This window comes from Eschrichtius robustus, chromosome 7, assembly GCF_028021215.1.
Source record: "Eschrichtius robustus isolate mEscRob2 chromosome 7, mEscRob2.pri, whole genome shotgun sequence".
NCBI classification, from domain to species: domain Eukaryota; kingdom Metazoa; phylum Chordata; class Mammalia; order Artiodactyla; family Eschrichtiidae; genus Eschrichtius; species Eschrichtius robustus.
The window spans coordinates 131319527-131335950 of NC_090830.1; the positions used below are offsets into that span (position 1 = coordinate 131319527).

At 47.6% G+C, this 16424-nt stretch overlaps 1 protein-coding gene across 2 annotated transcripts in view; it reads right to left on the reverse strand.

Annotated features, from left to right (window-relative positions):
* Positions 1–8722: 8722 nt before the first annotated feature.
* CPXM2 (carboxypeptidase X, M14 family member 2) overlaps positions 8723–16424 on the reverse strand; it is a 135373-nt gene continuing 127671 nt past the window's right edge. Inside the window, exons 13-14 of one of the 2 annotated variants that reach the window (XM_068548716.1) lie at positions 14968–15067; positions 8723–10069 (exon numbers count right to left, since the gene is read on the reverse strand). In XM_068548716.1, coding sequence (XP_068404817.1) covers positions 9816–10069; positions 14968–15067 — 354 coding nt within the window. In that variant the 3' untranslated portion in view covers positions 8723–9815. Of the gene's footprint in view, positions 10070–11233; positions 11764–14967; positions 15068–16424 lie in introns of those variants that run through there. The other variant, XM_068548717.1, reaches the window with a different exon arrangement.

Here is a 16424-nt window from a genome sequence, read left to right on the forward strand (position 1 = left end):
TACTTATCGAAGAAGCTAACATTATTCCTAGTTAATGTTTAAGGCTCTGAAAAATGTAAATTTGTGTTCAACTAAATTGAATCATTATTCTGACAATCTCTATATTTCAACAGTAATTATGTTTTATAGTGTGTCAGCTTGAAGATAATTTCCAAGCTTTTAAGTAATTTAAACCCTTGGACTGACGTTAAATTGCATTAACTAAAGGATAATCATTGGATGCCTAGATCATTTCTAAGCAAGATGAATGCTGAAACGTTGATTACTAAGCAGCTTTGCATCTATAGACCTCTGCTTCTTATTTTTACATTCATTGGGCCATATTAATGAACGTGTACATTTTTGCCACTTTTAGAGGTTCCTTAAGGGAGGTACGTGGCTGTAGAAATTTGTTTTGTCAATTCGCAAGCTCTGCTAGTTGCTAAAATGCTGGTGTGTGACTTGGTTCTCAATTAACCAACCCATTGTTTGCTGGATGAAAGAGAAGTTACTTACTTTGGTTAAAAATTATAATTGCGACAATCAGTTAAGACTATACCAGAAGCAACAGTGAAGGGAAATACAACTGAGTACATGCTCCTATTTTTCAAAGAAAAGAGTAGTTTTGCCCTAAAGCAACGTCTCAAATTTTTTTTGTCTCCGAGTATCTTTAGCCTCAAAAAAGTGACAGAGGACCCCAAAGCGCTTTTGACTTTAGAGTTTTAACTATCAATGTTTTCTGAATCGGAAATTGAAACTGAGAATTTTTAAAAATTTGTTTTATTGAAGTACAGTTGATGTACAATGTTGTGTTAATTTCTACTGTACAGCAAAATGATTAAGTTATACGTATATGTACATTCTCTTTCATATTCTTTTCCGTTACGGTTTATCACAGGATATTGAATATAGTTCCCTGTGCCATACAGTAGGACCTTGTTGTTTATCCATCCTCTATATACTAGTTTGCATCTACTCACCCCAGACTCCCAATCCATGCCTCCCCGACCCTTCCTACCCCCTTGGAAACCACGAGTCTGTTCTCTGTGTCTGTGAGTCTGAAACTGAGAATTATTTAAATGCTTATTTATGGACACATTTGAAGAGACCAATGAATGCATGGCATGTTAATAGCATCTTAGTATTATTTTTAAATGAGTCCTATCCTCACAGACCCCTGAGACCTGTCCTGAAGTGAAGTGTCATTTTATTCCAGAACACGAGGGAGCTAATGAAGAATAAACTTACAAAGTGAATTTTATTTGCCTTGGTTTTTTTTAAAATAGATCTTTATTGGAGTATAATTGCTTCACAGTACTGTGTTAGTTTCTGTTGCAGAACAAAGCCATCAGCCATATGCATACACATGTCCCCACATCCCCTCCCTCTTGAGCCTCCTTCCCATCCTCTCTATCCCACCCCTCTAGGTCATTGCAAAGCACCGAGTCTATCTCCCTGTGCTATGCGGCTGCTTCCCACCAGCCAACTATTTTACATTCAGTAGTGTATATATGTCGATGCTACTCTCACTTCGCCCCAGCTTCCCCCTCCCACCCCAAGTCCTCAAGTCCATTCTCTGTGTCTACCTCTTTATTCCTGCCCTGCAACTAGGTTCATCAGTACCATTAGAACACTACCTAACACCATACACAAAAATAAACTCCAAATGGATTAAAGACTTAAATGCCTTGGTTTTTAATAGCTGAATTCAGAAACTCTCACTCTTCTCCCTATTCCGAATGGCTCTATGGTTGTCTGCATGGGTTCACTAGGAAACTGGCCTCCTTTTTACTAGAATATAATTGGAAAAATTAATTATGCAACCAAGGTCTTGACCGGAATGTCATATTTGAAAATGCTGCTTATTTAATCTGGTAAGACCATGTTTTTTTGAAAACAGCTTTATTGAATATAGTCTATACCATACAATACACTCAGTTAAAGTGTACCATTCAATGGTTTTTCAGAGATGTGCAACCAACCATCACCACAATCAATTTTAGAACATGTTCACTGCCCGCCAAAGAAACTTCATACCCCTCAGCTATTACCTGCACCCAATCTCCCGATCCCCGCAGCCCTGGGCAACCAGGAATCTGCTTTGTCTCTATGGATTTGCCTATTCCAGAGAGTTCACGTAAATGTAATCATACAATATGTGGTCTTTTGTGCCTAACATTTTTCACTCAGCATAATGTTTTCCATGTTCATTCACGCTGTAGCATGGATCAGTATTTCTTTCCTTTTTATGGCTGAATAACATTCCCCTGTATGGCTAGATCACATTTCATTTATTCATTTAGCAGTTGATGGACATTTGGTTTGTCTCCACTTTTTGGCTACTATGAATTATGCTGCTGTGAACATTCCCACACAAGTTTTATGTTGACATATTTTCATCTCTCTTGAGTACGCACCTAGGAGTAGAATGCTGGATCATATGGTAACTCCATGTTTAACATTTTAAGAATCCTGCCAGACTGTTTTCTAAAGTGGCTGCACTTTTCTCTAAAAATAGTCCATTTTTGTTTCTAGATCTTTTTGTTGCTGAAGGTTCCAAACATTTTAAATACATTAACAATGACTGAACCTCCACAACAAGTCTAAGAGGCAGGGACTACTAAACCCATTTTAGAGATGTGAGATTTCGGAGAGATAAGGCAACTTGTTCAACACCACTCAGATGGTAAGAGCAGGGATCACACTTAAGCCCGTCCCCCAAAGCTCCACCCTCTCCCTCTCTATCCCACTGCTCCCCACTCCACCCAGGAGATGCAGTGACCCATGGGCTCTTTCCTTCCTCCGCAGACCTGGGGGCACTAGGGAAAATTTCTCCATGGCGTTCGAAAGTCCCCCTCTTCTTCTTGCCCTGAAGAATCCCCCTGGCCCTGTGCAGTGTGTTCTGATTGAATCTGCCGAAGGCACAGAACCAGATCCTGATGTTCTGGAGTCTCTGGACTTCCTAGGGCTGATGGGGACACCCAGAGGACAACGGCCTTTGCTGTGTCCCCTTGGCCCACCTGGGGAGGCTGACAGTCAGAGCGCATGCCTAGAGGGAATGAGGGGCGAGGGAGAGTCACACAGGAAGCCTTGACTCTCAGTGAAAATTCATTAAAAGCCAACACAGCGCACTAAGTATTCTTCACAGCCCGGGGATCTACTTCTGTAGCTCCGAGGTTGTCTGTCTCCTCAGCTCAGCTCTTACTTCCCTCACCCACTGCGCTAATGCTGGTTTCCAGAGCAAATTAGGGTGTAGATCAAAATGGTCACTTCCATCGTAGTAATTAACCTAAAAAAATCAAAGTAGATGGTCTGGCTACACGTATTGATGCATGCTCCAAGCCTCGGTTTCCTCATTTGAAAAATAGAAATAATGATATTTACCTCGAATGATATCAGCAACCGTGAGGACTGAAAGTTATACAGCACGTTGCTGGGAACACAGTGCCTGAAGAAAAATATTTAGCTTCTTCTCTGCCTCTTAGTGCTTGCAGGGTGCCGGGTACCAGCCTAAATGTCCCCCAGCGTGGATCCTCACGAAAAACATGTGAGGTAGGTCCTGTGACTACAGAAGTCCCCTACATATGAACGAGTTCTATTCCGAGGAGAGCATTCGTAAGTCCAATTGGTTCGTAAGTCCAACAAAGTTAGCCTAGGTACCCAACTAACACAATCGGCTATATAGTACTATACTGTAATAGGTTTATGATACTTTTCACACAAATAATACATAAAAAAGCAAACACAAAAAATAAAGACAACATTTTTAATCTTACAGTACAGTATCTTGAAAAGGACAGTAGTACAGTACAACAGCTGGCATCCAGGGGCTGGCATCGAGGAGTTACTGACTGGAGGAGGGAGGGGAGATGGGAGATGGTAGAGCTGAAAGATCGTCAGCAATAGGAGACAGAGGGCAAGCTGCAATGTCACTCACGCCTGATGTTGATGGCACAGGTTCCGGTTCCTTGCTGGATTCAATTCTATCTACCCTCTTGAAAAAACGATCCAGTGATGTCTGGGTAATAGCTCTTTTTTCTCGTCATAGATGACACGGTAGCACTGGATGCATTCTGAACAGCTGCTGCAACCTTCGTGTACCGTTCTACGTTCAGGTCCTGTGCCTCAAAAACTAACAGTGTCTCCTCAAATAAAGAAAATCCCCTTGCCATTTCCTGCATCGTGAATCTCTTCAGTTCCTCAGTTACTTCTTCTTCCTCTTGTCTCTCTTCATCCTTTCTCTGGGCCTCCAATTCCATCAGGTCTTCATTAGTAAGCTCCTCGCGTTGCACAGCAAGGAGTTCAATGAAGTCATCCTCTTGCAGATCTAGCTTGAAATAAAGATACTGTACTACTGTACTCTATACAGTACAGTAAAGTACACAAAAGCACAACCACTTGTAGAGGATGCACACACGTGAGAGCATACGCCAGACACTTGAACTAACTTACGTGACTGGACATGCGAACGCATGTTCGCATCTTTGGAAGTTCGAAACTTGTAAGTTCGTATGTAGGGGACTTACTTGTATTCCCATTCTACAGATGAGAAGACTGAGTCACAGAGGTTATATAATTTACCCAAGGTTGTGCAGGGACTAAGAGGCAGGGCTGGCACTACAACCCAGATCTCCCGGCTCCAAGGACCAGGCTCCTAAATACTTTGCTCTAAAATGAGCCAGAGGTGAGTGAGAGAGGCTTGAAGGGGGCTCCAGAAAGAGGTCCTCCCACGGATGCTGACAAATGGACCGGATGTAGACACAGTCCACTAACAAGGCACTAATGAGCATGAGTGGAGCCATTGTCCCCGTTCCTCCGTCAGGTTTGCTCTCACGGTAGATTAGGTAAGAAGAAACGCCAGCGTGATGCTGACCTCAGAAAGCTGACCAGGCTGTGAAGGACACGGAGCTGCACCTGTGATGAGCATCGTTAACTGAAAATCAAAATGGGGCCAGGAGTCAGGGCAGCACCCACCTGTTAGGTCGTCTGAAGTGGACAGAGAGCTATGATGGCAAAAAAGCATCCAGAATCAGGCCCAATAGCTTCTTCAGGGCTTTATTGCACATTCCATCAGTTCCTCACTAACAGTTCCCCCAGACAAGCTGATCAAATAAGGGTTACCATCTTTCTTCCTCTGATTTCCCAAATGCACCTCGACTCCCAAGGCTTCCATCACCTTCTTTGCTCCTAAGAAAGTCAGGCCAAGAGGCACAGACTGTAGGGCTGCTCCAGGACCTAATTACAGTGTTTCAGGAGGGCAGTGGAAAGAGCGTTGCTCTGAGAGTCCTGCCTCTGCCATGGGCTGAGACACAACTTTGGATACTTTGTGCCTCTCCATGGGCCTTGGTTTTTCCATCTCTAAACTCAGGGGGATTGGGCTAGTTCAAGGGATGGAAACATGAGGAATCACTGCTGTCACCCCTTCCCATACCCATAGCAGACACAGCTAATCAACTGCAGCATTCTTTCCCACGGAGCCAGGACTTTGCCTCAGAATCTTTCTTAACACAAGGCTCCAAGCAACTACTACCGATAAATGAGAATTGGCCTGCAAGAGGAAACTTGGTTTCCATCCTTGGACTCATTGATCTTGAGGTGCCCTCAGCTCTAAAGACATGTCATTCTCCTCTGTACATACCAGAAGGCACTGGAAGACTCTATCCCATGGGCTCCAGCTCTCCGATTTCATTTTTCTAATTTTTTCTGGACTCCTTATGTCTTGACTGGGAACTTGGAGCTGGGTATGGGGATGCCAACACGAAGTGTCATAGGAATTTGAGCTTCTCCAGGCAGGGTGGTGATCGCCAGGGCCAACTCTGAACCAGCCAACCTGTGATACTTTTCCAGCCCAGCCACCCAAATACCAAGTAAATACAACATCCTTTATACTACATCATGATTTAGACATTAACAACACATTGTAATAAAAAGGAATGAAATTGGGTCATTTGTAGAGACGTGGATGGATCTAGAGACTGTCATACAGAGTGAAGTAAGTCAGAAAGAGAAAAACAAATACCGTATATTAACGCATGTACGTGGAACCTAGAAAAATGGTACAGATGAACCGGTTTGCAGGGCAGAAATAGAGACACAGATGCAGAGGACAAACGTATGGACACCAAGGGGGGAAAGCTGCGGCGGGGAGGGGTGGTGGTGTGATGAATTGGGAGATTGGGATTGACATGTATACACTGATGTGTATAGAATTGATGACTAATAAGAACCTGCTGTATAAAAAAATAAATAAAATAAAATTCAAAAAAAAACCCACATTGTAGTTTTAAAGTTGTTCTTAATATCTTTGTTACACAAAGCCTGGATAAATCTTGGGGTTTCCTGTTAAAGTCATCAAAACTGAGCTGTGATCCCTGAAGGACTCTGATTTGAGCAGCTCCTTAAATGCCCTTTAACCAAAAACACAGGTGGCATTAAAAAGAGCAAGGCTGCAGTGGCCACCTGGGCCCTGAGTGGGAGAATAAGGATAAATAGACGGAGGATTCTCTGCCAGAAGCAGAAGTTTTGTGTTGATTTTACCCTAAAGAAAGACATCCAGATGGAAAGCAAAACCTTCTATAAATCTTTCAGACATGCTTCTACGCAGTCAAGTATTAGACTTACTTATAAAAGTGAAGACTCTCGAAGAAGTAAAAACACACTAAATAAATCCAAGTTATGGATTTTTAATCTCTGAAGTCACATTTTCTTAACCTATAAGGGACTCTTATAAACAAAGCAGCACATGCACAAGGCTAGTTCAGTTCCACATGTATTTACTGAACACCCGCTGGGAGGAAGAAGCCGAGCCAGACTTGTGGGGCAGAGACAGAGGGGGACGACGTCGTTCCTGCCCTTGGGGAGATTCTGGGACAACAGCAGTGGGGAGCACCAGAGGTAAGATGACCCCCAGTGGAAAGGGATGGAGAGCAGTGGCCCTGAGAGGCCCCAAGGGCCCTGCAGGTCTGTCCTAATGCATCCATGTTGTGAGACGGAGGAAGGCTTCCTGCAGGAGGTGGCATTTGAGAAAGGCCTTGAGAGGAGCAGGAAGGTCTTCAGCTGTGGGGAGAGACAGGAGATGCAGAGGCCCGAGGCCACCCCTAGGCAAGATCCGGGAGGGGTAATTCTGGCTGAAAAGCAGGGGAGAAGTCCAGTTGCAGAGCAGCCCTTCTTCTTCCGAAAGAAGAAGAAGGTGAAGGAAGACGGTCTGGGCTTGAAGGCCCAGTGAGGAGGAGCCGCTGAATTATTATGGAGCCAACGGGGAGCCCACCGAAGGGGCTGAGTAGAGGTGCGGCTCCAACAGCACAGAGCCTTAGGGATCTGGAAGGTCACCTCTCCAGCAGAAATCAGGGGACGCCACAGCCAGACAGGCCTTGACAGTCCATCGAGCCCACGGGCTTACTTTGCAGGAGCAGATAAGAGACCAGAGAGGCTGCCTGGCCGAGACCACACACCAAAGTGTGGTGCCAGGTCTGGAAGCCACAGCTCCATCCTGCAAGCCCGAGACACCTGTTAATGGGCTAAGTCTGAAGACAGGCCTTGCAGAGGACCAAGAATTGCTGAACGCGGCAGATGGCATACTGCAGCCCCAAGGGCTACAAGGGCTACAGCCCCATTGCTAGACGGTGGCAATGAGACAATCACCTTGGTACTAAGTGTGGGGACCTGGTCTCCCAGTAGGACGTGGCCGGGACCTGACGATCTACCGTCTGCTGATGCCGTTGGAATGGTTAACCGCTCTGAACTGCAGGGCTGACTGATCATTTCAAGGGCTTTATATTGTCACCTGTCACATCTAATGCTGCAAGAGGAAGGTTTTCCTACAGTGGGCTTCATGGAGAGCTATAGGGCGAATAGCTATATGACTACTGAAAGTTAAATTTATATGAATTAAAATTATGTAACTAGAAATGCTTTTCCCAAGTTGCATGAGTCACATTTCAAGTGCTCAATGGCCACATGTGGTGAGTGGCTACTATGTTAGATACTACAGAATTGAACCTCTCCATCACTGCAGAAAGTTCTGTTGGACACTGCTGGTTTATAGCAGGGGTCAGCTAACTATACCCCAGCCTGGGGCCCAAATCCAGCTGCCATGTGTTTTTGCTTTTGTCTTTGGCCGAGCTGACTGACTTGTGGGATCTTAGTTCCCCAACCGGGCCCCAGCAGTGAAAGCGCCAAGTACTAACCACTGGACCGCCAGGGGATTCCCTGCCACGTGTTTTAATAAAGTTTTACTGGAACACAGCCATGTCCATTCACTTATGTATGGTGTAGGTCTGCTTTTGTGCTGCAATAGCAGAGTTGAGTACTGGTGACAGAGTCTTTACGGCCTGTAAAGCCTAAAATACTTATGATCTGATCCTTTATAAGAAAAGTTTGCTGATCTCTAGTGTAGACTGTCAAAAAGTGACATGAGGATCTTTTCTGGAAAGATGTTCACTGGCAGACCCAGGAATGACTAGTGGGTCCCAAGTGTCAGGACGACTTCAGCCCACCACAGGCCCCCCTGGGGAAGGAGGTAGGGAACGTAACGCTGGCAGCATCACTATGGAGCTTGATGGGGGTGCAGGGTGCCCCTCCCCAAGCCGGCGCCTTCTCCAGGGTGACTGACCTTCTCCAGGGTGACCGACCTTCTCCAGGGTGACCGACCTTCTCTAGGGTGACCCACCGCAGACAGAGGAGGCGGGACGTGGCGTTTGGGTGGCTGCGAGTCTACCCAGGAAAACCACACAGTAGAAGGAGCTCACCATTTGCTTTCTTTATTTTTCTATTCTTCCCAGGTCAGTGAGGCAGCAACATTAATAAAAAGTGAGAAGAACTGTTTTCTTGCGTGGCAATTCAATAACCCCTCTCACACCGATGCTCACAGATAATTCTAAGAACTTTTCATCAAATTGAGTCTAATCTGGATGGTCTGGCATCCCAAACACCAAAAATAATTCCCGGAGTGATGTCGGCCAGCTTAGGAGAGCTCGTTTCCAGGAACGGAGGACGATATTGAACAGAGAGGGTTGACAGTCAGCCTCCTCCCAGCTCTTTTCAAGTCCTAGCAGGTCAGAGAGGAGAGCCAGGCTAACTGCTCTGGTTCCTTAGGGAGGTGGGCACCTCCTGCTCTCCCCACCCAGGGAGCCCCCAGAGCTACTACAGCAGCGGGAAGTTTGGGGGGTTCTCTGTGGATCCCACTGCACGCCATGAGCCCCAAAGCATGCCTGCTGCCCACACTCACTCTTGAATTATTTCAGCCTTCCTCTCCCTTTATGTGCGTGACCCTTTGTTGAAAGGGAAACTAAGCGGATTCAAGAGGCCGACTGATGTTCCCTTGGTAATGTCTCTATTGTCAACAGAGCGCAGGATTTATTTGCAGCAGCTTGGAATGTCCTGGGGCCAGAGAGGGTAGATTCTCTTAGAATGCCCATGAGCATCTCGAATGGTAACATTTGGGACAGCAGAGCCCTGGGAATGCTGCCATTTTAGCCATGCAAATTGCAAATGCATGGGGAACTCTTGCTGTCACGCAAACAGGAGAAGCACCAGTTTCCCTTCCTGTACAGCCAGGAGGCCCTCAACAGGCAAGCTCCTCTCTCTCTCTCAGACTCCCAGGATGACTTGCTGAATCCTCCCACCATCCTTCCTCTGCTGCCCTGCCCAAGTTATTTGGATAAATGGGAACAAAGAAACTATCCTAAGCCTCCCCTCGGGACCAGCCTTGCAACGTACACATGCTCCCAGGCCTTCTTGAATTACAGAGAAAACAATGAGGAGTGAGTCCTCTATGGAGCTACAACCAGGGTGGTTTAATTTGCAGGGGTCCAGGACATGACTCAAGAGTTGGGAGGTCACCCGCGCTGTCGTCTTTTCCGCGTCCACAGCTTCAGCCGCCTGGCTGGCAGGCTGACGGGCTGCTTCCCGAACTTCTCCATGATCTCTCTGATCCTGGCCAGGTTGGTTTTGCTGAGCGTGAAGTCGCACTGTGTGGCCCCCATGTCATAGCCGACTATGCAGTTCTTGGTGGACGAGGTGAAACCTTCTGCCTTGGCCGTGACCATGTACTCTCCGGGGTTCAGAAGGCGCCAGTAATCCCCATCACTGGCTGTGAAAAGAAAGCAGGGGAATTCAGAGCAGCTCTTTTCTAACAGAGATATCACCAGCTCTGTTATTCCAAGACCAGCCTCCTGGCCAGAGAGAGACTCACGGGCAGGGAGTGTGGAATTTGAGCCCCAGCAGATGCAAATTCTTAATGCATTTTGGAAGCCAAGATGTTTTCCTTTTTGGAAACCGCCTTAATGGTTTTAACAGGAAGGGGACTGGGGTGTAGGCTCCCCGCAGTGTTAATACGCATGAGCAGAAATGGAGAAACAATCGCTAACATTCCTTTCTCTGTGACAATACACACCATTCATGATGAACTTGAATGTCTGAATGGTATGCCCTCGCCACAGAATGCCATCTTGAAAAGCCATCTGTGCCTGGCTTCCTGGCTTCCCTTAGCATGGCTATAAATATAGAATAGTAGTATGGGGTGGGGCTCTTCACGTCTGAAAAAGAGAAGGAAAGGGCTACAAGTGACCTGGGGGGAGGCCCCAAGGTCCACACCTCATTCCATGGTCCTCTATGAAGAAATGGAACTACAGGAGCAGGTACACGTGGACGTTGCAGGCAGAGTCCCCTGCCCCTTCCCCCGCCCCGGTTACACCATTGGTCAGGCACCCAACAGGCACCTAACTGGACCTGGGTCCATCCTTAACTCAACGCTAGATCCTTGTTGCATAAAGTGGGGTTCTAGGCCAAGGCCACTGCTCCCCAGGGGGCCTACACCTGCTGAGATCACTTGGACCCCTGACATTAAAGAGGCTTCGAGACAGAAAAGGAGACATCAACTCCCACGTAGCACATGGAAGGACGAGGCAGGCACCAATCCACTGAACCCTCCAAGTCAAGTTCTGATGCAGGTTGTATAATGATTCCCTTTTCTACATGAGTAATTGGATGCCCAGGGAAGTGTCACGTCCTGCACAAGGTCACACAGCTAGTGATTAGCTGGTCTTCCCAGGCCAGGTTTGTTTTCTCTCTTATGATGATCTGTCCTGCCCGGTCTAAAGAGAAAAGGCTGGATTTGGTGAAGTGCTACGTAGGCCCGGGCAAGGTTTACTCATGTGAATGAAGCCTGATGTCCTCTAAAGAATGGAAGAGAACTCTGTCTGTGTGAGAATATTTATCTCCCACATACACGCATATAACACTCTGAAGCACCATGTTTAAATTCACATCACAATCTTTATTCATCTGAGACGCCCCATACAACGTGGTGAGCTCACGAGAGCACAAGATGTCATGAAAAATGAAATACGCAGGCAGTCGTTCACCACACGTTTGCACAGTCTACTACCTGGTAAACAGGCCTCAGTGTGAGAACCCCAGGCACACAACGCAGGCAGACGGCTCCCTGACTTTCTCAGCACTGCGCCCTGTGTCTTCCTGCAGTGAAAATGCAAGGTTCTCAACTAAATAAAATGCTACTTGGTGGCTTTTCAGAAGCCGAGAGCCACGCCCAGCCGTCTTTGTCTTGCTATCAGATGGCCCGAGCTTCCCGGGCAGGCACGCGCTGAGACATCTCTCCGGGCTCCCAGCTCCCAGGCACACCTGCCAGAGCCGCCCCTGCACCCTCCAGACAGACCTCCCTGTCTGGTCTTGGCCCCGTGTTAAGCTGTGGGTTCCGTAAGACCTCTGGCTTATTCTTCGCCACTTAACTGTGTGTTTCAGTCATGTGTCCTTGACGAATGCCAGCTGGATTAAGTGGGATGAAGACAAACAAACATGAATACAAATGTCCTATTAACGTGAGAAGTTGTACATATTAAGCCTCAGCCACTGTAGGTACTTTCTCCCCACCAACACCGGAGTGGATTCGTTAAAGGCCAAGAACCGGCCACCTGCCAGCTAACTTGATAGAGGCCGCTGGAGGCGAGACCTTTCAGTGGGAGCGCCCACCTCGAGAATACATTGAGGTCAGTCTGAAACACCCCAGGGAAGGGGCAGCCCAGGTTCTCCCCAAGGGAGGTGCTCAGGAAGCCAGGAGTGAAAGAAATCCATAATTAACACGTGCTTGTCAGCTCTACTGATTCAAATTTATAAGACGGCTTTGTAATTCTTTTTCTCCCCCAAATAGTAGAAGGTTCCCTCCTCATCCTCTCCCCAATCTGCCCGCCTTTGCTGTGCTGGCCTCCTTCTTATTACATCACGGTGCCAGGGGTGTGTTTCGGGGGTGAGTGTTCTGTGGAGCTGCAGGGGGAGGTGGGCACCCAGCTGGGATCGCCCAGCATCGGTGGACAGAAGGAACAACCCAGGCCCTAATGACGAATGGCCATTCATTAGCAGGTCGGGTTAGTGTTCCCAAACAAAGGACAGTCACGTGGCATTCCGAGCCAGGTATTGGGCCAACATATTTACATGCATTTAGAAAGCATCCTTACTAGCTTCTCTCCCTGTGGAATTCCACTCAATACCCCTGTTTATTTTATGCAAAATCCCTCCTGGAATAAAACTTGTCAGATCACATAAGCCTCAGACAGAAATCAAGGCAAATTCAGAGCTTATGTGGAGCAATGAAGGACCCCGAAACCAACGCAATGAAGAACCATCCGTGACACACGGGATTCCTCTGTGATGCGAACGTGCTGGGAGATAATTTTGTGGGGAATAAAGGGAGATGGAGTTGCATTTTCCATTAGCTCATCAAAACTGTCTCCTTGATTACAAGGGCTTTGAAATTCCGAGCTCATTAGGCGAAGCTCTCTCTGTTGGCTTGTGGGCCCCTGGGGACATTTTATCTCACACTTTGTTTAAAACTCTAATTTTCTCACATTGCCTATAAAAGACTAACAGTCCAAGGAATGTTTCAGGCTCTTTTACAGGCGCTCATTAATAATGTTTAAAATACAAGGCCTATGCAGAACCAGATCAAAGAGCCCCTTTCATCCACAATGATCATCTGCACCTTGCATGTCTGGCCCGTGACAAGTTTACAATCTGCATTTGTTGACTTAATGAATGAATAAGTGAATAAGTGAATGAATGAATGGATCAGTCAGTGTATGCCTGCCTATGTGGGGCAACTATGTACCAAATGTCATGCTACCCAGTGTGCAGCCTTGTGGTCAGTGGCTATAATACCCTGGAGGACAAGTGGATGCCCAGGAAATATGGCTGCGTGAAGAAACAGGCAACTACCTCGAAAGAAGGCGATTCAGGGCATCACACCACAGTCTACTGTTTTGTGTCATTTCACCCATTTACAGAATAATTGTCCTTCTCTGCCAGGCACATGAGCAGGCAGCCCGGTATTGAAGAACACCTGGGCCAGGTCTGAATCCCAGCCTCCCCCGTCCTAATGTCCTGGAGCCTCTGCTTCCTCACAGGTCACATGGGATCACTTGGGGGAGGACAGGGTGTCTTCATGCATGTGACCAGCTAGCAGGGAAAGGGACCCTTCTCTTGTTCAGGGGGAACAGCGTGGGACAAGGGAAGGGGGACCACATTGAGAGTCTCAAGCTCTTGGCTCAATCCCAGCTGAGCCTCTCGCTGCGCATCTGGGAAACGCCACATAATGTCCAGTGCGGCTGGCCGCCCTGGCACAAGGTAAGCTCTTAGATCCCCGGGCGCAGGTCAGGCCAAGTTAGTGTCAAGTCTCGTTTCTCCCAGTTCAAGCGTGCCTGCAGGCTGAAGAGGTCTCTTATGGAAATCATGGTCTCCTTCCTCTTGCTGATGATGACTCCGTTCGCTACACCTGGGCGGGACCTGCCCTGGGTTGAGTGATGCCCTGCCCCCCACACCCTCCAATGGCCCACATCCTACCACCCAGGACCTATGAATTGACCTTATTTGGAAAAAGGGTCTTTGCAGATGTAATTAAGGATCTCAAGATCATCCTGGATTATGTGGATGGGTCCTAAATCCAATGACAAGTGTCCTCATAAGAGACAGAAGAGGAGGAGTCAGGAGGAAACGGAGGCAGAGACGGGAGTGATGCAGCCAAGGAAGCTCAGGAATGCCTGAAGCCACCAGGAGCTGGAAGAGCCCAAGGGGGATCCTCCCCAGGGGCTCCAGGGGGAGCACAGCCCTGCCGACACCTTGATTTCAGACTCCCGGCCTCTATAACCGTGAGGGAATAAATTTCTGTTTCTTTAAACCACACAGTCTGTGGTCATTTGTCATGGCAACCACTGGAAACCAATGTAGGACCCAGTGCCCTGCTCACTGCAGCTGACAGCAAAGCAGAGTATCTGCCTTGCTGACGCAGCGCTCCCCAACGTCACCCACCGCCCCCCGCCCCGCCACGTAGGAAAACCTCTGCGTGTAGGTTTAAACATGGCTGTGGGCACACCATCTCCAACGGAACGCTCGCTGACAATCTGACTTAAGCATCCAACCAATTCTGTTCCACGTGCATCTGTCCCTGCAGCGTGCTGCAAACCTCATCCATCAAAGTCAAATTCGCCGTTTCTCATTTCCCCCTGAACACGCCAAGTGCCATCCCAGGTGATGAGAGTCCTGGGGCACAAGGGTAAGCCTGGGCTTGTTTTCATATCACTTTCTAATCGGCAAAGAATAAGGCAGCCCTTGTGCGGATGGTCGGTGTCTGCGGGCTGCTTCCCAGCCAGCGCTGGAGCTCTGGAGCAAGCAGGGAAGCAGCACGCAGCTGCTCCAACACCTGAACCCAAGCCCCAGCCGCCTCCTGAACCTTCAATGGGTCCTTCAGCCTCTTTGAGCTTCTGGTTTTCACCTGAATAAGGGACAGAGAGAAGCCAGAAAGCAGAGGCTGAACACCTTGCTTTCTAGGGTCTCCATGGAAAGTTGGAGAAAAGAGACAATAAGCCAGGTCAGAGGAAGAAGTTTCTGGGCCTCAACTTGTGGTTTTAACTCAAGTAAAACACTTCAAGAAAATGGATATTTCCTCTTGAGAAACAGTTCACACACATTATTTGTAGTTACCTGTTCGGATGTCATGGTTAACGCCCTCTACGGAGATAACAGCATTTGGAATTCCTTTTCCGTGCAAATCCCTCACCAGGCCTTTGATGCCCCGATGAACCTGCTCGACAAACAGGAGAAGCAGATGAGCTCACCGATCAACCGGCACAGCGAAGAGGGCCAGAAACCAAGAGCCCCCCACAAAGCCACGTCTGGCTCAAAAGCTCCCCGGCTCTGCATGGATTTGGTGTGTCAATTTCTGTATTCCTTTTGGGTCCATCTACTGGAAAGTCTTCCACTGGAGTTAAAATATTCCAGAGGTTCAGAAAATATTAGGATCTGAGATGGTTCATAAAAAACACATCCGGTAAAAATGGAATTTAATTTTTATAGGCACATTTATTTTGACTTTCCTGGACTCTACAGACTAAACACATAGACTTTAAGAGTCAAAGAGGAGAGAAAAGACTCAAAAGCATCCCTGTAAAGTACAGTTCATCCGCAGGGCCCTTCCACTGGTGAGCCAAATCACAGGACACACACCAGCTCTGAACCTCGTGCCTCAGGTTCCCCATCCGAAGATCCAAGATGACATACCATCATTTCCAGTGACATTCTTTATACATATTGCTATGCCTGGGCATTTTATCCGTAGGAGGCTCTTTGGCTAAACTGGGATCATCATGTTAGAATGACTAGGGCCTTCTCTCTCTTTGTTCATATATGAAATGAAAAAAGAGCCTTCCCTTACAAAATTCCAGAGTGGGGATGGAAAGTGTGCTCATGGCTTCCCAGGAGGGCAGAAGAGGTTCACACCGTTCTGTGCCAGGAAAGTGGGCTGTGGGCTGCACTGACCCTCCCAGGATCCTCATGGATCAGACTTGGATGCTGAATCGCAGTGCCAACCTCTGCCACCATGAGGAAGTGCAGGTACCAGGAAGCTGGCAGCCCAAGCCCTTGGCTGAACACTTCTTCTGACTCACCTATGACAACCCATGGAAGAAGGGCAACCTCCCATTACAGCCTCAGCATCTTACTTCCTAGTGAATGTGAGTCACGGTAGAGTCATATGAAGTTCTACATTCTTTTTATTTCTCTGGTTCCTATGAGTCTATTCCTTGTAGGGGCGTGGATGTTATTTGGTTAGTTTTAGTACCAAACTAGAACCAGTTTGCTCAATGCTACAAGCCAGGCGTATCCTTGAGAGTAGGAGGAAAAGAAGGCGTGCGAGGGTCCTAGCATACGTGGCAGGACTTCCTCACCAGCTACGAGCAGAAGCTCAGCGGGCACTTGTCAGAACTGTTCCCAGGTGACACCCGACACCTGCAGCAGTGACTCCTCAGCCTCAGAGCTGTTATGGGCTGAACTGTGTCCCCCACAAATCCATTTGTTGAAGTCCTTACCCCCAGTATCTTAGAATGTGACTGTATTTGGAGATAGCATCTTTAAAGAGCTGACGAAGCCCTAAGAGTGGGCCT